At 40.5% G+C, this 24,625-nt stretch overlaps 2 protein-coding genes across 3 annotated transcripts; one reads left to right on the top strand and one right to left on the bottom strand.

Moving 5' to 3' along the window:
• Positions 1 to 426: 426 nt before the first annotated feature.
• LOC115394906 (solute carrier family 35 member F2) lies at positions 427 to 7,679 on the bottom strand. The gene is made up of 9 exons (XM_030100209.1): positions 7,559 to 7,679; positions 6,934 to 7,036; positions 5,980 to 6,152; positions 5,079 to 5,206; positions 4,693 to 4,852; positions 4,373 to 4,529; positions 3,498 to 3,550; positions 3,107 to 3,261; positions 427 to 1,131 (listed from the first exon to the last, which is right to left on the bottom strand). The coding sequence occupies exons 1-9, from the start codon at positions 7,584 to 7,586 to the stop codon at positions 928 to 930; spliced, it is 1,161 nt and encodes a 386-aa protein (XP_029956069.1). The 5' UTR covers positions 7,587 to 7,679; the 3' UTR covers positions 427 to 927.
• A 2,442-nt stretch (positions 7,680 to 10,121) lies between these two features.
• Positions 10,122 to 21,756, top strand: cul5b (cullin 5b). 2 transcript variants are annotated; one of them, XM_030100205.1, is made up of 19 exons: positions 10,122 to 10,145; positions 12,707 to 12,816; positions 12,900 to 12,999; positions 13,954 to 14,130; positions 14,989 to 15,130; positions 15,877 to 16,022; positions 16,716 to 16,796; positions 17,456 to 17,594; positions 18,055 to 18,185; positions 18,298 to 18,405; positions 18,496 to 18,560; positions 18,655 to 18,787; positions 19,397 to 19,528; positions 19,678 to 19,801; positions 19,914 to 20,089; positions 20,228 to 20,389; positions 20,507 to 20,625; positions 20,943 to 21,066; positions 21,291 to 21,756. In XM_030100205.1, the coding sequence occupies exons 1-19, from the start codon at positions 10,122 to 10,124 to the stop codon at positions 21,483 to 21,485; spliced, it is 2,388 nt and encodes a 795-aa protein (XP_029956065.1). In that variant the 3' UTR covers positions 21,486 to 21,756. The 2 variants fall into 2 exon arrangements, with proteins under 2 accessions (XP_029956065.1, XP_029956066.1); XM_030100206.1 differs by having other exon boundaries at positions 17,456 to 17,549; positions 21,291 to 21,485.
• The last annotated feature ends 2,869 nt before the right edge of the window (positions 21,757 to 24,625 follow it).

Raw genomic sequence — 24,625 nt, 5'->3', positions numbered from 1 at the left:
CCCTAGCCATGACACAGTTTTATCGCTGAGGTGAGATTACACAAGAAAACTAAGCATTACACATGTCCAATACTTCTGACAGTTTAGAGTTATATGTAGATAAAAGTGTCCCTCTCTCAGATGTACCCAGCCTTTTACTTCATTTCACCTCTGCAACCTCAGTCTGAACAGATTGATCAATGAAAAGGCACCAAGGAAATTATCATAGATTCATACCTATTTCCTGAAAAATACAGTGATTGGTTAACTTGTACATCATGAGATCATCATGATTTAAAGTCAACAGAAGTATCGTAATTTCTAAAAACTGTCAAAAACATCCCATTCTGTCCTGATTAGACATCCTAGACTATACAGTGTATATTTTCATAACACAATATCGTTACCACCTTGATACTTTAAGAAACACCACAGAAAAGTTAATGTAAAAGAATTTATTAGTAAAAAAAAGTACATTTTATGCTGTTTTTTGGCAATATGGAGCAAAAAAGCAAAGTCACTTGCAGTAATCTGATGGATTACAGAATAGTACAAACATGAACACTAATCTGAGACAACTAAAATAAAATATAATCTAAAAGATTTGTCTGGATGATGATTCAGTAGGCAATAAAATAGCAGCTGAATACTGTGATAAAATGTAAATATTCTTTTAAAAAAAGAAATGAAGTCATTGTGGTGTTTTGGAACAATTTAAATAAAACACATTTATATATTGTTTTCATTAAAAAAAAGAAGTCCATACCAGTACAAGTGCAGTAACAGGAGGTAAAAGGAAATGATTAATGTACGGCAGGAATGAGGAGATTGAGGTGCAATCGAATGGTACAGCAGTCTTCAGTAAATCTAACAGGCCACTTCATACTGTCCATCACTTGTTGCTTTGCTCCAGAGAGTAAAGCCGCCCTGGAGGCGCTTCACACTCCGTCATAGAGCATCGAACACTGTGTACGTCTCGGACGTCAGCGACCCTGCGTAGGCGGCCTGCTGGTAGTCTGACGAGGACTGAGCCGTGTGGTCAGCCGCCTCCTCAGCAGGCTCCTCGGGTAGAGCCGAGTACGTCGGGACGGCGTTGAACATGACGAAACCCACCGAGATGACCACGAAGGAGACGATGTAGAGGGCTGAGAACTGAGGACGAGGCACAGGACAGAAACATGAACTCAAACGCTGAACATGAACACTTCTTTATATGTTTGAGGTTGGACTGGATGATACATTGTTACATTGAGGCCACATAATTTTAAGTTTTCCCTTGTTTAAGTCTGTGTGTGTCCTGTGTAGACTATACACACTCTGCCTTGCCCTTAGCTGGGATAGGATCCAGCGCTCTGGGACCTCTAGCTGAATAAAGCGGTATTGAAGATGATGGGTTGAAGAATCATCACTTTGGTTTTTTTGTTCAGACACAGTAACTCCATCTGCTTCATATTGAATGTGGTTTAAGAAGGATCTACACATTTTATTAGATGCCCTTTATGTCTTTGGGTTAATAGTTTGCTTTACAGTTGAGTCTTTATGTGCACTTTGTGTTATAATGTATGTGCGTGTGTGTGTGTGTGTGTGTGTGTGTGTGTGTGTGTACCACTAAAGGCCCAGATATGCTAAATACACAGATCCTCTGTTTGTCCTCTGTGTTGATTACGTGCATAATTTAGTCCATTTCCAGGTGTGTCAAATAGAGTAATAGCACTGATGACCTGTGGGGGCGCTGTTGTGCATTAAAGCTCATGTGAGATAAGCAAAAGGAACAAAGAAGACAATACAACTTGGAGGACAACAAAAATAAAGTTCCTTTCCAGGAATCTTGTGTGAATGTGTGCGTGGATCTGATCTATGACAGTCCCTCATCCAGACACCGACACTAAGAAGCTTCTGATGACTTGTGTGAACAGATCAGAAATGTCTTCACGCCCAAAGATGATAGATACTCCATGAAACCAACTGCCTACACTGCCCTCTACTGGAGTTACTGATTAACCACTACATCAACATAAGAGACACAGAACACCACCGGAAACACACGCAGCAAGTTACATGTGCAAAGGAAGCATATTTGGGTCTTTTGCTTTTATATGAACTATTAGAAGTTATTAAGGTGGTTACAATTACTGATGTTTTGACATGTCAATAGTTAAAGGGTTACTGCCTCCGGAATGCTTTTTCACATTGTCAGCCGCTGTTCCAACCATCACAGTCATAATTTTACTGTATAGGTTATTTATCAGCTTTTAATTTGTCATTATTCTACCTACATTCAATTCAATTCTGAAAAAATAAAAAATTGAAATTAAACAAAACTTGAATTTACGCCTCATTTTTTATGTTTAAGCATCATCACTAATCCAAATAAGTAATTTGGTACTGAAAGCGACACTAAGGAACTTTCAGTTTTCGTTGATTTTGGCAGCACCAGTGAACAAAAGCGGTAGTGTTTTGCCTGAACGAATACCACAGTTCCCATGAGGACTAGCGCGTGGCGTCGTAAAATGCTGCTCCCAGTCGCATGCTGTCGGACTGAACTTGCCTACATTTGTTTCCAGCGGCTGTGTGAAGGACGGATAGCGACGGGGTAATAAATCTAATGGTGGCTAAACAATGTTATATCATGACGCTGAAAATAAACGTTCAACTTTGGCAAACGTAACTTTGTTTTTGTACCGCTTTTCCCCCTCGGAGACCACAGACATGTCGCATGCCGTAAAGCAGTCCGCACATTTGGAGTTTTTTTAGTATGCAGGGTTCCTACCACCCTCCTCACAGCTGCTTAGTCCAAGTGAAAGCAAAACTGACGCCCTCAGGCCGTGACAGAGGGGTCATTCAACTAGTTGTAAGTCGATGTATCATCACAAAAGATATTAAAATGTTTTATTAAGGTTGAAAAGTTATCAAGTGTCGCTTTAAATCCAACTGCAAATTTCAAGGAATTTTCACAACAGTTTTACATTTATACATTTACATTTATATTTCACAGCAGCTAAAAATGAAACGTCTGACTGTTGTTCATAATTTCAGACTGATCTTCCCTCTAATCCTACGGACATGGTTGGATCTGTTGGTACAGGCAAAGAACATAAAAGATGTTCAGACTAAAATCGAAGCTCACCAAGTAGTGGAAGAGGAACATGCCACAGAAGAGGCTGAAGAGGTCAGCGGTGAGCAGAGAGAGGTTGACCGCCGTCGCGCTGGTCATCTTCACCACCACGGGCATGAAGCTGTACAGTGCGTACATGCACAGCACGTAGACCGCAAACAGCAGGGCTGCACAGCAAAAATGGGTGAGATGCAGTGAAGTGAACACACAAGCAATTACATTTAATTAAAGCCTATTCGTTCATCTTGTAAACCGCTCATCCTGTTCAGGGTTGCTGGAGCCAATCCCAGCTTACTATGGACAAAGGCAGGATACACCCAGGACAGGTTGCCAGTCTATCACAGGGTAATCAGTTACAGTTATTATATACTATTAGACTAAAAAAAACAGAGGGCTGACTCACCAATGTGAAGATCCCACTTAATGTCTGCAATTGCTTGAGTTTCCAGCACTGCACTGCAACAACAGACAAAACGAGATTCTGTCAAGTTCATTGGATGACTGGATATTTGTTTGGATTTGAATAACTGCATTTAAACTAGTAAAATTAGCATTAACTTATAAAGAGAATCCAGATGGAACAATGTAATTCACTACTTTATTATGCCAACCAAAAAAAAATGGAGTTGTGGGCAAAATGCATGCAGCTGACTGACATTTCTATTCATGTGTAAAAGTCTAACCTTCAGTCTGAGGGTTATTTACCCTATTTGTGCTTCAGACACCTTAGGACCTCTCAGAGAAAGACTTGTGTCTCCTCAACATGTTCACACTTGTAGATGAGAAGGTCACCACGAGGATTTCATTGAAATGTGACCCTGCAACTCGTCTGATCAGATATGTGTGTCTGTGTGTGTGTGTGTAGGGGGGGTCTCGTCTGGATCTGGAGACACTTTCCATGTGTGTCTCGTTAATGAACGCTCAAACATGTGATTCACCAAACTAACACTTGCTTAAACACAGTAGAAAGTGCGAGTAAACGGGATGAGGGGTTATATTTTAATCGTGAGTGCCGTTCAAGACCCCCGAGGTCCTTGTTCACAATGAAATACACCTTTTTGTATACAAAAACCATCAGGTTAAAGGTTTACTGAATCCAAAGATTCACGAAGTTATTTTTTACATTTTGAATAAAATTAACAATATAGTTCCAGTCTTCTATTGGACTCCTCTATAGAGTAGAATTTTATCTGCTCTTATCTGTGTCCATGATCTTGAATAACATTGCTCAGTGTGGTTGGTATAGTTTAAAGGAAAAAAAAAAAAAAGATGACTTACAGTTGTATGCCACTGATAACGGTCCCAAAGAGGCCCATGGTGCCCAGGAATTCAACTCGGCTCAGGTTCTTCACTGTGTGCTCCTGGCACACATTGGAAACGGCATAGAGGACGGCACTGAGCAGAACCAAACCATCTCCCAGCAGAACATCACTGCCTGAAAAAACAGAGAAACTGATATTCACTTTCTGTTTGGCGAAAGTCTGCTCTGCAAGTACATCTCTAGTTACTGTTGTGTGGTTATTTACAGGCGTTTTTGTTTGTGGTGAACAGAAAATACAAAGAACTTTACTGATGTAGATAAAAAAGAATCTCCTTACTGGATCCCTGATCTCTTTCTGCCACAATGTCGGCTCCGACCATGGCGCCCACGCCCAACAAACACACAACCACAGCGACATAGTGGACTAGCTTGTAGCGAGTCTTCAGGAAGAACCACGACAGCAGCATGAGCACCGGGATCACAAAGCAGTCCAGGAGCTGGAACACACAACATACGTCGTATGAACATATGACAGAGTGTATTTTGTGGTCTCGGGCGCAGCGGGGGTATTTGCTGTTTTTCTCTGTCCTCAACGAGGATGAATCCAAAATGTGTTTCTTGTGCGGAAAAAAAAAAGACAGGGAGTTGTGTGTGATGTCTGTCAGATCACAGAAGCGACACTTTTATCTATAAAAACTGTGAATCGCAGCAGCTTGATCATACCTGTATACTTGTCAGGGTGGTGAACTGGTACGCCTTCACTACGGCATAGTTTGCCTCCACATCTGCCAGGCCCATTATCAAGTACTTCCACCACTTGGTTTTTAAAATCTTCAGGATGTTCCTGTCACCTGGAGAAACAGATTAGAGCTTTTACCAGTACACAACTTTGACCACTGGTGCACAGACAATTTATCAGTGTTTTATGGGATGTTTTTTATGTGGATCATTTTGCGTGTCACGGTCTGGCTTTGTACTCAGTTAACAACAGCTGCACTACATCTTCAGGGTATAGTGTGGTCGTTGAAGGACAGGTGCGTGATTTTCCACATTCAGAAAGAGCCTTGGATGTGAGTATATGGTGAGGTCTCAAACACGTGTATCATTTATGTTTTATGATGTATGACGAGTATTTAAACAGTGGACTCATTAGTGAGTCTGGCATTGTCGGCAAATCATCATGAGAACACTAATTTGGATTAGTGTGGTAATGCCCCTTTTGGTTTTCTTTTCTAAGTTTCTTCAGCTCCTCCAGCTGCTCTGGTTGGCGCATGCTGCTGGTAGCATTTGAGCTAGCTCTAGCCAGGTTCATTGGTCTCTGTTATTTATGGTCTTTTTCTTTCGAAGCCTCTTGTTTGCTGGTGTTTCTTTGTCGCTCAGACAAATGCATCTTGTATTCTTTCTGTTGTATGGGCAGCAGTTACTGTTGTCACCGATTTTGTGCCATTGTTCGACGGAGGACAACCTCTAAGTTGCAACTCTCCTCATGGCATCAAAGCTTGAATCAAGTATGTTTGGTTCTTTTCACAAAGTTCAATCCTGAACTTACTTGTGTCGCGCCTCTTAATTATCATCATTGACTTATTGGGACCAATAACAAATGACAAACAGCATACAGCCTCACCTTTGCGGAAGCTGAGGATTGAGGTGTATGTGAGCAGCAGGAGAGCGTAATTGAGGAAGCTCTGCAGCATGGGCGTCTCCACCTTGGCATCAGCCAGATACTGACAGCTCACCGCAGTCCCACAGATCAGCAGGGACAGGACCTGACCCATGGCTATGGTTTTCAGCAGATGCCTGGAGAGTAGAAGCACAACATGTATTTATGTTTTCAGGCTACTGGATATTGTGTAAAAAAAACAAAACAAAAAAAAAAACAAAGATTTACAAAAGGGTCCAAGAGTTTAAAGTTAATGCAGCTTACTGTCTCCTTATTAAATACGTATTTCACAACATTGTGGAAAGTAACACATAATTTGGAAGCAATAGCTCTCCCTTTTTTAACTGTTTGCTGTCATCAGGCTGCAGATACTGACACTGAAACACAGTTCTCAGGTAATAGTCAAATATAATATTTATGAACCACTTCAAATTATCGTTGTTGTGAAACCAAACTTTGAACAACCTGCGTTAAAATATGGATGTAAGTACTTGTAACTTAAGTACAAATTCAAATCTACTGATGACACAGTATGTTGTTATAATGAGTAAATGTACTTTGTTTGCTGGAGAATGTTTTTCAGGAAACGGCAATTAGGGGAAATAACTTCACCTATGGTTCCTATTCAGATGGGTTTACAACACAATGTGGCTCTTTCATTGCATCTACCATCAGCCGTGACTTCGTTTACCTCTTTAAATCAGGACAGAGAGCTTGCACTCAGAGAGGACTAACAGACAGTCCGGTGACTTGAGAATAAACTAGTTTAAGTCTCTTCCTGAAAAGTAACATCTAGTCAAATAAAACATAAAACAAACAGAACAAAGATTGCTTGCAGATTTGTAGTGGTTGATTAAAGATAAAACATGAATGTAAAGAAATATCTGAATTGTCAGTTCCAGTTCAATGATGACTTACCATGTGAAAACGTCCTTGAGGTAACAGTGAAAACCACAGGCAGTCCTCATCTTCCCACATAATCTGTCCTCCACAGGTAGCTCCATCTCTCCGAGATCTATACCTTCAAAAACACGAAAGAGGGAAAACAGAAGATTAAATCTTTGGAGGAATAATTAAGTCTCAGTGTCTATTGCTCTTAACATCTCTATTACACGTGGTATCAAATCCTCACAGGAATGTGGATTTGCCCTCAAAATGTCATCTTCACTCATACTCCTCTGTGGTGGCAAAAGGATAAATGATTTTTCCTTTGACCTATCCCCACAGACAGTGCAAGGTCCATCTACAGTCTGTCACGGAAAACGATATTAAAGTCACTCTGAATTATTTCAACAATACAAGCCAAATCATTACTGTAGATATATTCCACATTTTAATTTCAGTCCGTACGAATGTCAAATTATTTCATATTACTTACAAAAAACCCTAAATCATTGTAAATACGGTCTGTTTTTCAAAGCAGAATATATGTTTAATTGAGTTTAGTGTAGCTCACGCGGGTTACAGTGCTGTCCTACGTCCATCTGTCACAGATGAATTAAAAAAAAAACCCTCCACGGTCTCCAGTGAAGAAACATCATACCTGTACATGTGCGTTGCTCTTCGGTCATGTCATAACAGCTGTCTAGATAAATTCCGTCAATGAGAAAACGGCGTATTCTTCAGAAATCCGCTGAAATTCAACATCCACGAGGGGATACTTCCCAACTGAAGTGAATCAACCTAACTTATGTCATGGAGACCCGCCTCCTTTGTTCTGATTGGTTGAAGGAAAGCCGAAAACCATGAGTGCAATGCAGTCAAACTTGTATGGTGACAACGATGTGGGAGAAAGTTCTACATCATAACCTGCATACATTTTTGTTTCCTGTCATTTTATACATAAGAAAAAGGTTGTCATGCAATGACATTTTCCAAAAGTTTAAAATAATGAGACTCATTATGCGTTTCAAGTTGGACGTTTGAGTTAGACTGTATAGCAGTCGAACGACCAGGGAACTCTGTCTGCTTTAATGTGAGCCTAAAAGCAAACAAAAGATAATAAGCTGCATGTATACTCATGAACAGAAATACAATTTTAATCCAAAAACTATAATAAAAAAGATTGGGGCAGAGTGCCTTGTTAAAACAAGATGTAATAGTGTGCAAAAACACATTTTATTCAAAGCAGTGCATAAACTATATGTCATGTGTTGGATGAAAAAAAATAATGATTTTAACTTGATTGTTGCAGCTTCTTGAAGAAAAAAAAGTAGAGACAGAACCATGTTTGCGTACCACCCTTTCACTGAAGTCCATTTATTCAACAGAAAACAGTCACAAAGCAAAAATTAGAATACATTTTTAAAAAGTCTAAGAAAGACTGTGAAAATACAAAGAAGCTCAATTAATTCCATCACTGAAACCCATCCAATCTTTTCAGTCTTGTGAACTTTCACATTTCAGGGTCGAAAATATCTTGCATTCCATGAAATCAGCCCTGATATCATAACAGCTCATGTTATTCTTTTGTGAAGGTTAAAACTCGCCTGTCTGTGTGAGAAAGCACTTGACCGAGTTCGTGACACAGAGGAAAGAACGATAACAAACAGCGCCTAATCTGCAGCATTAACTGTCCTTGAGGAAGAACAAATAGCACGAATTGACTGGGTTGTCCCGTGTGGTGCGCCACCGGTGCTAAAGGTCTCCTGTTTCTTTCTTTGTTTCTCAAACTGAGACAAACATCTTTGAAAATGTACTGGTAGGTCAAGCTCACTATGCAGGGGCGGATTTTGCTATGAGCGATGTGGGCAGTGGGCACGCATCCAGGAAAAAATCTGTAGAGGGGCACGTACACCTGGCACTCAAAGGAGGAAATAAAAAGTTACAATTTGGTGTCTTGTCGCCCCCTTGTGGAGTGCAGGGAAGAATAATGAATTCAATGAAATTATGGGACATGACCTGTGCTGGCGTTAACATATAACCTAAGAAAAGTGACATATTACACTTGAAGTATCTGTCACGAGATTACTTTACAGGACTATAGTAACGCGCTCTTCTGCGTGACTTGACCACGTGACCACGATCGTTTCATTTCGTGCCCACCCTCCTTGACCATGATCTTTAGCTCATTAAAATGACCTCTTTTCACTCACCCAAGCCTGTGTTATGAGATTTGAGTACCTATTTTCCACACAGAAAGGGATATTGATCTTTCCTATAGTTTTACGTCCATTTTTGATTACATTATACAATGAACACTATTTAGACAGACAGGCTAAGTGATGATATGGCTATGATGTTTATCCATGTAAGAAACGACAAATTCATGAGTAGTGGAACTACTTTTCAAATGCAATAACTAATAAAGTAATATCATTACAGTTTACAGAACTAATGAGTAGCAAGTAACTAAATACTTTAGTTGAGTTCATTCTGAAACGCAACTCATGCGCTACTACTTCAGAAATAATTCTGACTCTTAATCTGTATGGTTCTTTAGAAAGTTTAAAATAATAATAATAATAATAATAATAATAATAATAATAATAATAATAATAATAATAATAATAATAATTCTGACTCATGGTGCAGGGAAGAATAAATTAATTAAATGTGGAAGATGGCGTGTACGTTTTGACGGCATAAAATAACATTCAGGTATGGCACTTTTCAGTTGTAATGAGTTATTTAAGGTGATAATGGCACTTACAATATCGTTGTTTTAAAACAATGACAAAAAAAGACTATTCTGATTCTGAAATGTAGGAATTGAAACAACATAAAATTTCTCAATAAACAAATAGATGCCTTCAAAAAAGAGCAAAACTGTAAAGGAGAAAAGTGACTACAACGAAAGGTTGTTAACATGGAAACATCTCTAGAAAAAATAATAGTGTAAAGTAAAACAAAATGACAGAAAAAAACATCTTCTCTAACAAGTCTGTTAATTAGGCACAAGATATACAATCCAGATACGATCGTAAACTGAAACACTTGTTTTCTATGGTAATACGTTCGCAGAGTCTCTCTTTTCCTTAAATTAAAGATTTGTATTTGTTTTATTTTGATCCCTTTGAAGAGGTTTGAAGATGACGCGATGAGGTTAAATCTTCAGCCATGCCGCAGCTCGCGCGAGATTTCACGAGAGGATAAGTTGAGGGAACATGGCGACGTCTAATTTGCTAAAGGTAGGAGCCACTTCGATTCAATTTTTTCCATTTAATGCTCGCCGGAGCGCTTGTCACCTGCGTGGTGCGGTGTCGGCGTTTAGCCCTCGCCTCCGGCAGCTGTCCGCCGTACCCGCGCACGGCCGCGGCGTCACTGCTGACTCGAACAGGGAGCTGTTAAGTTACATCTGGCTAACATTAGCTACTTATCACTGATTTAGCTGGCTAAACAGAATAGCCACAACAGTGCTAAATATGACGGGCATAGATCGACACGGGGGAATCGGAGAGCAACTGAGACACATAACGGACAGAAGACGTCAAGTTGGATCGATCCGTGTCAGTATTTGGCCGTGGGTTGTGAAAATCTCTTGTCATCTGTCAGTGAGAAGCTGTGGAGTCTGCAGCTGACCAGCCCCAGTGAAGACTCCCGAAAGGCTGCAAAACGTTTCTTTGCACTTAATCCCCTCATGATGATAACGAAGCTGGCCTATCCAGACAGCTTTTGCACACATGAGTTTATTTTTCCTCTTGTTGTGAATCGTGGATACATTAAGAGGCCATGCTAGTAGTCACAGGGACAGAGCAAAAGGACCGTGCAGTCCAAACACTCGTGTTTACAGTGCAGCTATAGGTTTCGAGTTATGTGCTTAAAATGTTTATTTTATCATATTAGTTTCATTAAAGGCCTGTGTGCATCCACGATAATGGTCGTATTTATTCCAGATGCAGTAAATATTGCTCCCCTGACTTCAGTCTTCGTTGATGTTTCACTGGTGTCAATGACATGTTTATAACAATCCAAGCTGCCAAACCCGAGGGGTGTGATCTCAAACAGGTTCAGCATGACCAGGCTTTCCCCGAAACCCTGAAATCTTCAGTCATGAAACTCGTTAACATCATTTGTTAACCCAGCATTTGTTTGCCAGGCTGTGTGCTTCTCGTTGTAAACAAGTCACAGTGTGAAATAAATGCAGCTCAGACAGACCATAGAGGTCTTTAAATAACCTGAAAACAAACAGAAATACATGTAGGTAAATGTGGGTGCCTGAACAGCCAGGTCAAAATAAACGGGGATAAATAGGCAGGACCAGGTGATAAGAATGAAAATAGCTTAGTAGCTTAGTAGAAATGTCCAAAATAAACTTAGGATTTATCTCTATTATCTTATTGTCTTGTCAGATGATAAATATTGAATGTAGGAGCCCTTAGCAGAAATGTAATGTTATGTCATACAGATAGATTTTTTTTTCCTTACAGGAAGAGAAGAGAGTATAGAACTGGATTTTCAGACTTGAAAAATTGTGGGAAATATCAAAATGTTGAATTTTTTATTCTTACAAAAACTCCTCCTTTATGTATTGTAATATCAGCGTCCTTTGTTAAATGAAGATGAACAGACACAAACGTTTTCAAGGCTACTAGAACGAGAGCAGCAGATATTTGTACTTTCGCGTGGTCAGGGTTTCTTACAGTCTGCAGGACTTTAGATCTATTACTTGAAGCACCAGCAGTCTAATAGGTGCATGTATATGTTTTTCCTTTAAATCCTTTATGAGACCTTTTCACATCAGACTCTGCAGGGGTTTCTATGAATGGTGTCACAATTTTGTGAGAGGGACAATTGTTCACTAGGCAGTGCTTTCATACTGGTATCTAGAAGTTAACATGCTCTGGAACAAAGGTAAATATGCAGATGTTACAATGGTGCTCAAGTCAGTGATTCTGAAAACCTGCAATAAACCTCTGCATTAAAAATTGGCTTTGTGGTTCTCAGAGGGTCACTTGGCTGGGTTTGTTAATTCAGTCTGTTTAATTTAATTTTAATGTAATTGAGCGATCATGAACAAAACTGACCCTGCTGTCTTCCTCTAATGACAAGCCAAATCATCCCCTTTAGAAAGCAGTTTTGCTTGAAAAATCCTGAGTGTTTCTTAAATGCCCAAAATAACTGCTCATTAATTTCTTCTTCTACTTGATAAGTGACTATTTAAGTTGTAATTGTCGCTGTTATTTGGCAGTAGACACTGCAAGAGCACTCCATAACTCTCTAAATCATTACATTAGAGACTAACACAATTTGTTAAAAGCGATGTTCTGCATTTGGTTGGACACCAGTTTCCACCGACTTTAATACTGCTGTTCAATTCATCTGTGACCATCAAGTCACACCTTTTTTAATTCATCATTCATTGAGCTATTCTTTACACGTGAAAAGCTACAGCTATTATGCTTGCACCCTCATCAATGCAGATGTTTTAGTTTAATATAGCTATGTAATATTTTAATATATTTTCCAACAGAGATTAGATTTAGGGGCAGATTTTGAAAATATTATATAGATGGAATATTGTGTTAAGAGGTTTCTGTTCTCATTAACCGGCTTAAAATGTTTTTTGGAACTGGATGATTTGGTAGATTGTATTTTATTGTATGTATGGAGTGAATAATGTTTATAAGTTGTGCCACATTTGGAACTGGAAGCATGTGATGTTGAACTTTTATTTACCTTATCTTTAACTCTGTCATTCTGTCAGTATTAGAAGACTTTAAATCTTTTCTTTTCTGCTGCCTGTCTCTAGAACAAAGGCTCTCTTCAGTTTGAGGATAAATGGGACCTGATGCGTCCCATAGTGTTGAAGCTCCTGCGGCAGGAGTCCGTCACAAAGCAACAGTGGTTTGACCTGTTTTCGTAAGTTTTCTTGTTCCTCTGAAGCCATCTTGGCCTGAGGTGGTAGTGGTAGCGTAACCCTGCATCTCCTCCTGCTCCCACAGAGACGTCCATGCTGTTTGCCTGTGGGATGATAAAGGTCCAGCGAAGATCCACCAGGCCCTTAAAGAGGACATCCTAGATTTCATTAAACAAGCACAAGCGGTAAGGTCCCCCCCCTCCCCACGATCCACACTAAAAATAAGTCCAGGATGCCTTCACTCGGTTCAGTCTCATTATTGAATTACCAGAAGTAACACCCAGAGTGGCATGTAAGGCCGCAGGAACTAGCGATTACATTTAACTGGACAGCAGGATAGAAAAACAAACATCTGGTTATTGAAATACTTTCTGATCGGTTTGTCGAGTGTCTCTTCTGTGATGCTTTTCTGCAGACTCTCCCCGAGGGGAGAATGCCAGAATGCAATATTAATGTTGACAGGTGAGAATGGATTAATAAAGGAGCTAATGAACTGATCAGAAAACTGTAGCAACGTATTCAGTCAGGCACTCAGTTGAACATTTTGGGAATATTAGAGGCATCAGATAGGAAGAAAAGAGTTATGTTTTGTGATATTTTCAGTAAATACAGCTGCATCACTCCTCAAAGAATAATATAGTAGATGCAAGAATTTCACACAGGACAATTTAAAGTATATTATTATTCTTGTTGTTTTTCCACATTAAACTTGATCAGCAAGGTTTTGTGACGGAAAAAATGAGACGTTAAATTTCTGTTTTTATTCATTGTGTGTTATGCAATGATCATTTCAGCCACTTTACCTACATGAAGAAGAGTAGGCTATACAAAAACAACATATAGACAAGACACGGCTGTACACTGTCACATTCACTCACACCTACTCTCATACTAACAACGAAGGCTGCCACGCACAGTCCGACTGCTTTCACCCATTTGCAGCATAACGTGATATAAGTGAAGTTATTTGACCACTGTGGCAGCTGGTGGTAAGTTTTTACTTCCCCATCAGCTCTTTCAACACATTTAACCTTTCAACATCCCATCTGTGACCTTCTTTTAAGGAGTTTTCTTTTTTCGCCGGTGTGATTTTGCAGGTGCTAATCGACCCTATCTTGTGTTTCTCGCCTTTTCTCAAGCGGGTGCTGAGTCACCAGGATGACACAGCGTTGCTGAAAGCCTACATTGTGGAATGGAGGAAGTTCTTCACGCAGTGTGACATCTTGCCCAAACCTTTCTGCCAGCTAGAAATCACTCTGATGGGCAAACAAGGAAGCAACAAGAAGTCCAATGTGGAGGACAGCATTGTGCGCAAGGTGAGGAGAAGCAGGAGTGCTGACTTTTTTGACTGCTGCAGTGTCTCAATACACGATCCTGCTTCATGTCTTGGAAGGCAGCTGAAAGATTTTTCTGAAGTTAGAACTGATGAAGCCTTTTAGATGAGAGGTGAAATGTCCAGCTGTGTGTTACAGAGCCAGTCTTTTGCATGAAACCTTCACAAAAGCTCCCCAGTCAACGACTGATTTCTTTATCGTTTTCATGCAATGCAAACATTAAGATATTTTCAAGGTTTTTTTTTTTAAACATGTTTTTGACCTGTTTTCCTGGGTTGACCTTTAAAACGTTTGATTAGCAGTTTTTCCAGACACACTGACTCCACATTTGTCTGTAGTTTTACATGTAATCCCACACAGCCAGTGCTGCAATATTCAAGTCACAGCTCATCCAATATGTTTTTTTTTTCCTCCAAAATCTTTAATTATGTGGACGCTAGTGGTTTTAGTGTGAGAGGAGTGGAGAGATCTTTGACTGTCTGTTTAACCTTAAGTTTAAAAGTTGTTTGGCGGTGCGTTACGTAGATTTAACATGTTACAGTATCAATTATTACATGGGGAGAAACATTTCCATAACTGCACCTCCTCGTACACAACACACTGAAGCTTCTCTTCCTCTATCGTGAAGCCAACTCTTTTAAAGTCTTCTTTATGCACTCATTTGACATTTTGCAGGCTCCTATCGGCACAGGCATATCAGTACTGCCACTGCTGGCTCGCGTACAATAAAGAAACCTGCAGAACTGAGCCGTCACCAGTTGCGTTCAGTTGCAAAGATGCATAACTGCACGCTGTAATATCGTCGGTCCACATTCTGTCCTTGTTTTCTGTTCACTGCAGCTCATGCTGGACACATGGAACGAGTCCATCTTCTCCAATATCAAAAACAGGCTACAAGACAGTGCCATGAAGCTCGTGCATGCTGAGAGGCTGGGAGAGGCTTTCGACTCCCAGCTGGTTATTGGAGTGCGAGAGTCTTACGGTGAGAAACACAGTCGCACTGGTTACTATCTAACAAGTCAGAAATTGAATGAATCGACAGTAAGTAATGATTTGAACCAATTTCGTATTTGCCTTTGCTCTTTGGACAACATGTCCTCTTCGAGACCGTGGCTGTCAATTGAATTTTCTATTATTTCTCAACCCATCTTGTGGCATCAGTTTTTCCAGTCAGCTTCCGAAGAGCAAGAGATTAAGCCTTTGGGTGTAGCACAGGCTTGTTTGTGTATTTCTACAACTACTGTTTTAAAATATTTTTAACATGAGTTATTTTGTTATGTTGCCAAAAAAAACAAAACATTGAAATCCTCCCGTATGAAAGGGAGTTTTTACCAACAGATCCATCTTGCTAATGAGAGGTCTGGGAAACATTGCCAAAGCCAAAATATTTTGCGACAACAGCAGAAGATCATGTTAAAGACCATTTATGTCAGCCAGCAACGGAAATCTGAGAATAGAAATTCGCTTTTCTACCAAAACTGGACAGGGGAAAACTGGAGAAATGTACTGAAAATCAATACACAAAACATGATGGTTCCATGCAATATTTTCCTGCCACATTTGAAATCCGTGAAGACCAGCCAGATGTTGTTCAAATGGCTGAAACAGCGTTGTTATTGTTCACCTTCTCTGATTGGCTACATCCTGCATGAGAATACATCATGTCTTCAGCTGCTTCCTGTGCATCCAGTAGGTTTAATAAAATGTGATTTGTTTTTCTATCCACAGTGAACTTGTGCTCCAACCCTGACGACAAGCTGCAGATCTACAGGGACAACTTTGAGAAGGCGTACATGGACTCCACTGAGCGGTTTTACAGAACACAGGCGCCGGCCTACCTCCAGCAGAACGGGGTTCAAAACTACATGAAATATGTACGTATGAGTCAGAAAATCCACTCTCTGAGTTTCTTTTTCTGTCCACAAATGAGTTTACCATAGCTCTAAAGGACCCTCTCTTGCACTTTAAGCAGAAATTTGAGGTTTGGGAACTTGATTCGTTGTTTTGATGATGTTGGGAAAAAGGCCAACTGGGTGAATCAGGAGAGAAAACAGACAATGAGCCAGAGCGTAGACGCCTCTTCACACCACCACCACCTCTCCGATTCCAGCAGAACAGAAGCATAACACGGGGCAAAAACATTGCGACACTGTTGAGTAACACTCACAGCTTGCTGTAACGTTAATATTTACTTAGAGTGGCGGCATTGATTTGTTTCCATTCCCTCAGAGAAGTTCAGCTCCTTTTTGAAAGTCATTTTTCGAAAGAAAGAAAAAAAATCTACTATAAAAAAAATGTCAGAGGACAGTGGAAATTGAGTTCATTTTATCAACTTTCAGAATCAGTCACAATATTTTTAGTTCTTGATGCTCTTCCTGTTTCCTGTCTCCGTCATAGACGCTTCATTGCTAAACTTTCGGTTACAGGCACGAAAAAGACAGAGGTTGCATTTTGCTATCTTTTGTTTCTCATCGCTTTGTGCAAGGATGCTGACACTGTGGTTTGTTTTCATGTGTATCTTGTTTCTTCTTATTGCGTGCTAACTGTAAAATTCCATTTTTCACCAGGCCGACTCCAAGCTGAGGGAAGAGGAGAAACGTGCGCTGCGATATCTGGAGACAAGACGCGACTGTAATTCTGTACAAGCTGTGAGTTCTCAACAAAATGTGATTTTTTGTATTTTGTTGTGGAGTTTCCCCATTCCTAAAATTGAAATACACATTCCTCTGTCACGAAATGTATTTTTTAACTATATTTGGTCAATTTTATAAGCTTATTTATATTGATTTGGTGCATTTACTGCTGATTTTTTTTCCTTTTATACTTTTGCACTCATATTTTCACTCTTGAACAAAAATATTCCCTTTTTTGTTTTTGTTTTCTGTTGGGGAAATGTAATGTAAAGCTATTTTTTTCTCTGAAACGTCTATATGTTTCAAATTTATTACACATGATGAAAAAAATGCTCAAAAACATTTCAGTTACTTCTCATTTCAGTTCACAAGTCATAAAAATATATACTGGGATTTTCATAAAATTCATTAAATCAGATTTTTTTTTCAGTTTATTTAACCAGGGTTTTGGGTGTTTATGATTTAGGTTTAAAATGTATTTTATTTTTTTAAGTATTATAATTTTTGGTAGAAATAGCCTCCAAAACAAATAACTTTTCTTTTACTTTTTTAAAATTTACCTGTTTATGCCAATCTTCCCATCTCACTGGCTGAAAGAAGATGGGGTTAAACTGGGATAATTATCCACCTATTGAGAATTTCTACTCACAATTTCTCTCTGTTCATCTTTCCAGCTAATGGAGTGCTGCGTCAACGCGCTAGTAACGTCATTCAAGGAGACCATCTTAGCCGAGTGCCCGGGCATGATCAAACGAAATGAGACAGAGAGTGAGTACGGCAGGACAGCTCCCGCCAGAGGCTCAGCCGGCTCAGGTTTGCACCAGGAAATAGCCCAGACCAGGCCTCCCTGTAGAACATCCATGTGTGTTAACCACGGCGCCACTGGGATGAGGAGAACGGCGCTCGTCCCTCTGAGGTTAAACAGAGGGGAGACAACAGGGACAAGAGCTACAGAGTGAGGTTAAAAGGACAGCAGTGAGAGCTGCAGCGGTGTTATTACTCAGCATGTGGAGCCAATTGAGCCACTTAAAAGGTGTTTTCCTGCTGTGATTTGTCCAGAAGGCGATGCTTCTCCCCGAATCACCGCATCTGAAAATCTGAATACACCACACTTATGTTTTTAGATACATTCTTGCCTACAGGTCCTGATCAGACAGCATTATCTTAATTGGTGTCTAATAGGTCCATTCACAGCAGCTTGATCGACTGTTGCTTAACTCTGGATTAACAGTCCCTTTATAAAGCCTCAATGTGGCTTCTCCCTCCGTCACAGAGCTGCATCTGATGTTCTCTCTGATGGACAAAGTTCCCAGCGGCATCGAACCCATGCTGAAGGACCTGGAGGAGCACATCATGAGTGCCGGTCTGGCCGATATGGTGGCCTCAGCAGAGACGATCACCTCTGTGAGTGTCCGAAACACACATTGACTCAAGCGCCCCGTTCAGCTATTGATTCTGAACTGATATCACATTGAGGGGTCACACCTTCTGTTTTTCTTTTTTTTTCTTTTTGCAGGACTCGGAGAAATACGTGGAGCAGCTGCTCACCTTGTTCAACCGCTTCAGCCGGCTGGTGAAAGAGGCCTTTCAGGACGACCCGCGCTTCCTCACAGCCAGAGACAAAGTCAGTCTGACTCCGCTAACCCTCACTGCTGAAACGTAAAGTGTGACCCACCAGAGCTTGTTCTCAGCCGTTTTTAAATGTCCTTCTCAGGCGTACAAAGCAGTTGTGAATGACGCTACCATATTTAAGTTAGAGCTTCCGATGAAACAGAAAGGGTAAGAAAAAAAAAAAGATGAAATGAAGTTCAGCTTTTGCTGTAAATGATAAACGGAGCCATGTCTGACTACACTTGTCGTTTTGCATTTCCAGGGTGGGATTGAAAACTCAGCCAGAGTCCAAGTGTCCAGAGCTGCTCGCCAACTACTGTGACATGCTGCTGAGGAAGACCCCACTGAGCAAGAAGCTCACCTCTGAAGAGATTGAGGCCAAGCTCAAGGAAGTGGTTAGTTCGCAGTCATGTATTGTCATTGATCACACTGTCCTGAGATTTTAGATTTTATATTCGGCATTTTTTTAATTTAGTGTAATAATGAAGGCACAGCATTTATAATTGACTTTTATTTTTAATTACTTGAACATAAAACAGGGGACTGTGATTATTGTCTTAATTATAAGTTTCTGTCACTTTATTAAATACACTTTAAATAAAGTCCATTTTTGTTATTATTTACAGAAACACAAAAAGCACATTTTAATTTGATTTCTTGACTCATTTTAATCTAAAACATATGCAGGTCATCTGGATTTCTTGAGTGTTTTAACCTCAATTAATACAAAAAAACAGCTAAAGACGCCATTACATACACAACATTAACTCTTGACTTAATCTGTAATTAAACAGTTTTCAGAGGCTTTTTTCTGTTCAACACCAGGTCACAGGTTCGTTCTTGTTGGCACATCCATTAAATTCTTCATGATTGAGCTGCTCCAGGACCAAACTGATTTGGCGGATGTGTTTTCCTGATGCTGTCGGTGTTCTCTGATCTGAGTCCACACTGGCACAAGAGTCACTCATCCTTCTTTAAAACTGATGATTATTGTCTTTTCACAGCTTCTGGTTCTAAAGTACGTCCAGAACAAAGACGTCTTCATGCGCTACCACAAAGCCCACCTGACCCGCCGGCTCATCCTCGACATCTCGGCAGACAGCGAGATCGAGGAGAACATGGTGGAGTGGCTCAGGGTACGGATTTCATCACTGCTTCACTTCTTTAGTGTAGCGTGTCAAATTTCATTTAAAATGCTACATGCGCTGTTTATAAAATCAATATATTTACAATATTTAGTCTTATCCGTCATCCAGTAACGCTGTGATGCTTTTCGTTGAAACAGGAAGTTGGAATGCCGGCTGACTACGTCAACAAGCTCGCCCGAATGTTTCAAGACATCAAAGTGTCAGAGGACCTCAACCAGTCTTTCAAAGAAATGCATAAACATAATAAGCTGGCGCTGCCAGGTAAAGTCTTCCTCATCTCGCCTGATGCCTCTTTCAGTTTGGGACCAGTTTCAGGTGAGCTCACAGTTAACTGAGATATACGTGTGTGTGTGTGTGTGTATTCTCTCTGCAGCCGACTCCGTCAACATAAAGATCCTGAACGCTGGGGCATGGTCGAGGAGCAGCGAGAAGGTTTTCGTCTCTCTTCCTACAGAGCTGGAGGATTTGATACCTGAGGTAGAAGACTTCTATAAGAAGAACCACAGTGGCAGGAAGCTGCACTGGCACCACCTCATGTCCAACGGCATCGTGAGTCCCAATTAATCTGCTCAGGAAAAACCTCTGAATATTTCCTTCCACTTTGTCTCCGTATCTGTGTGAAACAGCAGCACTTCATCTTAAAAGTCTTGTTTCAAAACCTAAAAGGAATATCGTTCTTTTCCCCAGATAACCTTCAAAAATGAGGTGGGTCAGTATGACCTGGAAGTGACCACCTTCCAGCTGGCCGTGCTCTTTGCGTGGAACCAGAGGCCGAGAGAGCGGATCAGCTTTGAAAACCTCAAGTTGGCCACCGAGCTGCCCGACGCAGAGCTGCGGCGCACTCTCTGGGTAAAAGCCATGAATATGAGATTCCTGTCAGCGAGTTGGAGTGTGTGTCATTAATCAGATGCCGAAGGGTGTGTTCGGTTGTTCGACTTTGCTGAGATCGTCTGATCATCCTTTCAGTCTCTGGTGGCGTTTCCCAAACTCAAGAGGCAGGTGTTGTTGTACGACCCGGTGGTGTCTTCACCCAAAGACTTTGCAGAAGGAACACTATTCTACGTCAACCAGGAGTTTTCTCTCATGTAAGAAGCTTTGGCAACTCGCCATGTGTTACCATGGCAACTTCATTTTACACATGTTCAAATATATCTTCCCCGTTTAAAGGCTGAGAATAAGCAGAAGTGCTCTTGCATCATGTGCACCATCTAAAAAGGAACATTTTTTTCCATTAGTTTTTGACAAAGTGGATATAAATCGGTAAATGAAAACACACGAAAAAGTAACCTGTTAGCTAAATTTACAGTGAGACAGCATTGCAAGAAAATACTTCACGTAGATTGTTTAGGTAAGGGTGCGTCCGAGTGATTTAAAGTTTGTTTTGCGGAATTCAACATTGCAGAAAAAACTCAAAGGTTCAGAAAAGGGGGAAGATCAATCTGATTGGTCGGCTGCAGCTCACCACAGAGCGAATGAGGGAAGAGGAGAACGAGGGCATCGTCCAGCTCAGGATACTAAGAACACAGGTACGGAGAAGAGCTCCCAGCATGCAGCTGCACCTACAGCTGCTCTCTGCACCGTTACATAACCCTACCCACTGTGAATCGATGCTTTCCCATAGCAGAGGTTCAACAGATATGCTTACGTTCTTGGCTTTCTTTTTCATAAACATTCATTTTTTTCACAATGTACTTGACGCAATTTTTTGTTTGTTTTTTCCTCCGCATCCCTCTTCTTTTCCCACATCCAGGAGGCCATAATCCAGATAATGAAAATGAGGAAGCGCATCAACAACGCCCAGCTACAGACGGAGCTGGTGGAGATCCTAAAGAACATGTTTTTACCACAGAAAAAGATGATCAAGGAGCAGATCGAGTGGCTGATAGATCACAAGTACATAAAGCGGGATGAGACGGATATAAACACCTTCATCTACATGGCATAGCACAGCACATTAGGACGACTGGTGTTGACTGGTTTCAGTGGATCAGGCCTGATGGACACTAGAATACTTCCAGGCTCCCCGTCCTCTATTTAAAAAATAAAAAAGGAAAAAAAAATCAATTCTTGCGCAGGGAGGCATGAATTTAAGACTGAGACCTATTTAAAAAAAAAAAAAAAAGAAAAAAGTGGAACTTCCTGCCTTAAAGTTGTACAAAGAAAAAAAAAAAGATGCAGTGGGAGTCTGCACCAAGTGGTCATATCTGTTTTTAGTTGATGGGAGTTTCTTTTGCTGTCCAGATGAGACTGTTTAATTGTTGAATGGTCCATTTTTGATGCCATGGTGTGTCATCTGGGCAGCCGCGACAACACTCCTGCTCACTGCTTGCACAAGTCTAATGGCATGCCGACAGGAAAAATGCTGAGGAACTCAAAATATCTGCAGTCCAGTTTTAACCCATGTCAAATCCAGAACCATCTGAACAAAAAAACGCTGCCCTCTCCTCTCGACGCCGCTATAACCCAGCTCACCGGTTCATAGCGCGGGCTGCCCGACGCTGTCGTGACTCTCAGCAGTCACAGCTAAAGTGATCAAACACTTAATCCGGACATTCAAAGTGTAGAGAGAGAGAGGAATAAAAAAAGGCAACCAGATAAGCACTTCACAAGACTGAACCAGGCAGCACCACAGAGCCGACTCCGGACCCCGTCAAGCCTCTTTCTCCCGGCAGACATCACGGTGTGGGGGGCAATTAGCGTGTTGCTCTAATCATGATTCAGACTCCCTCTACAAAAAGCACCCAGGGATGATAGAGGTGGTACCGAAGTAGGACTGGGAGCTCTGCTCATGCTTGGAGCAGGAAGCCTGGGAGTGGAGGCCGAGGTCAGTATTACACCTGGTAAATACTACAGTTGGAAGCGAGAAGAGAGTGTACCGTGAGATGTGAATAATGAAATGATTAAATAAACAGCACCTTATTATAAAACCACATGCAGGCTGTTCATTCGTCACATCACAAGTGTTTATTGGGTGTACTGTTGTGTCAAAGGGCAATCAGGATAAACTCACAGGTTCCTGCACTGATGAGGGCTTCAGATGTTTTCCTTCCGCATTGGTGATCATTTTTCTTGAGATTATAGCTGCATTGTGTTTTCATGGTTTTTGAAAGCTTTGTGATTGAGTAAATTATCTGTATATAAATCTATATACAGAAAAGTGCACCTCGTCTCGTCATTCACACACGTTCGGGTCCCAACAGATTGACTGTGAGCACATTTGTTTTGACGTTTCAGCTCTCACGGTGGTTGTGCTCCTGAATGAATTTTCCAATGATAGTAATTTATACCATTTATATTACCCAAGTGAGGAAGAATCAGTGGTCCTGACTGGAAAGAGAACAAGAGCATTAATTAGTAGACTAACACAAATATGTGCAAAACTGTTTTCTTTTTTAGTGTGGAACAGCAGCAGCACTGTATCCTGAGCCAAACCCGAACATCCCTCAGCAGTTAAACAAACGTGCCTGAACAGTAGATGGTGCCAGAGCTTCAACAAGTTAATGTACGAGAAGCATTAAGTCTAAATAAATGAATCGATCACCTTCGCATGAATATTTCATCTCTATTTCCAGCTCTGTTTGTTCTCTTTCTCTGAGCTGTAGGTTAGTATTGTTTTAATGTACATATACTTTTGGATTTATTTCATGCTTATTAACATTTCTATTCTGTTACTCCCAAGATCATACACAAAACTGATACATTGCATGATGCATGCAAAGTTTTTATTTAAAAAAAAAAAATCAAAATTATGCGTTGTTGTGGTCGAAGCAAATCTAACCAACGGTAAGTAAAATTAATGTGACTGAACAATGTTTCTGTTTTTATGTGTTGCAAATGCTTCAAACTGTATAAATCCAACTTGAATAAAGGATTTTCCACTTTTAATTGGACTGAAAGAAATAAGGTGAGAATGTTTATTATGGATATACTGTATTTGATGCCTTTCCTGTTTAACAACACAAAACTAGATCACGACATTTCTTTGCCGTTTCTATGAATAAAACATGTTCAGTCAAATAACATTATTAGCAGCATCTGATGGATGTGATGGATTTGCAGTGTGACTGAGTACATCCATAGAAATTTACTCATTGCTGAGTTGAATATTCATGAAATCCTGATGAAAATCAAACTCATACTGGTTCCATTCAACGCAAGTAAACAGATTGTTTTTTCCAGTTTTGTTAGTTTATTCTCTGTATGCTCAACCTTACAGCTTAACAGCCCCAATTACTCATCAATCAAAAATCATTCAAAAACCTCCGGTGTATTTTATTGGTCACTGTTAAACACGCTTCCTCCTTACCAGGAAGTCCCCAGTCCAAGTCCAACTTTGCATGTTCTCCCTGAGTGTGCATGTTTCCTCCAAGTTCTCTGAAGCATTTTAGGTTCACTGGTGCCTCTGAAGGGTAAATAATGGTCTATCTCTCTGCGTTAACCCTGTGATGGACAGCTGACCTTTTCAGTGGACTGTGACTTTTTCCCATAGTGACCAGATCAGCCCTGGTTGGACAGAAGATGAATGGATGGTTTCTACATACTCAATCCACCATGGCTCCACTCTGGACATAGGATGAAATAATGGGAATGTTCATTTTTCCATTTTTATTAGCTGGTGAAATTTGGGACAGAAATGGATATTTTATTTATCTATGTGTTTATTTGTTTATGTTTATTGGAATCAGTCAGTCGATGAACGATATGGAGATTACACAAAAAAAAAAAACACTTTTCTTCTGTTTTATATGTATTTGTATTCTTATTTTTCAGATGACACATGAAATAAAGTCTGTGTTTTGTATTTCGAGGTGATACACGTGCAGTCACGTGACTCGCGTGGGAAAGCTGTAATTACTCGGATAGTTTTTCTTAATTACAGCATATTGCCTCCTCTTGTTATTTGTGACAAAGGGGATTACAGCAGGCCTGTCAGATCGGCGCATGCGCAGTGGCAACCCTCCCAACCACCACCAACACGCGCACGCATACACACAACCCATCTCAGTTGAGCTGAGGACCACTGTCATGCGTACTGAAAAGACACCGGAAGTCTGCCTGATCGCCCCTTCACAATCAAAGTCTTGT

Source organism: Salarias fasciatus, chromosome 10 (assembly GCF_902148845.1).
Source record: "Salarias fasciatus chromosome 10, fSalaFa1.1, whole genome shotgun sequence".
Classification (NCBI taxonomy): domain Eukaryota; kingdom Metazoa; phylum Chordata; class Actinopteri; order Blenniiformes; family Blenniidae; genus Salarias; species Salarias fasciatus.
This window is presented reverse-complemented; position numbering and strand designations above follow the sequence as displayed.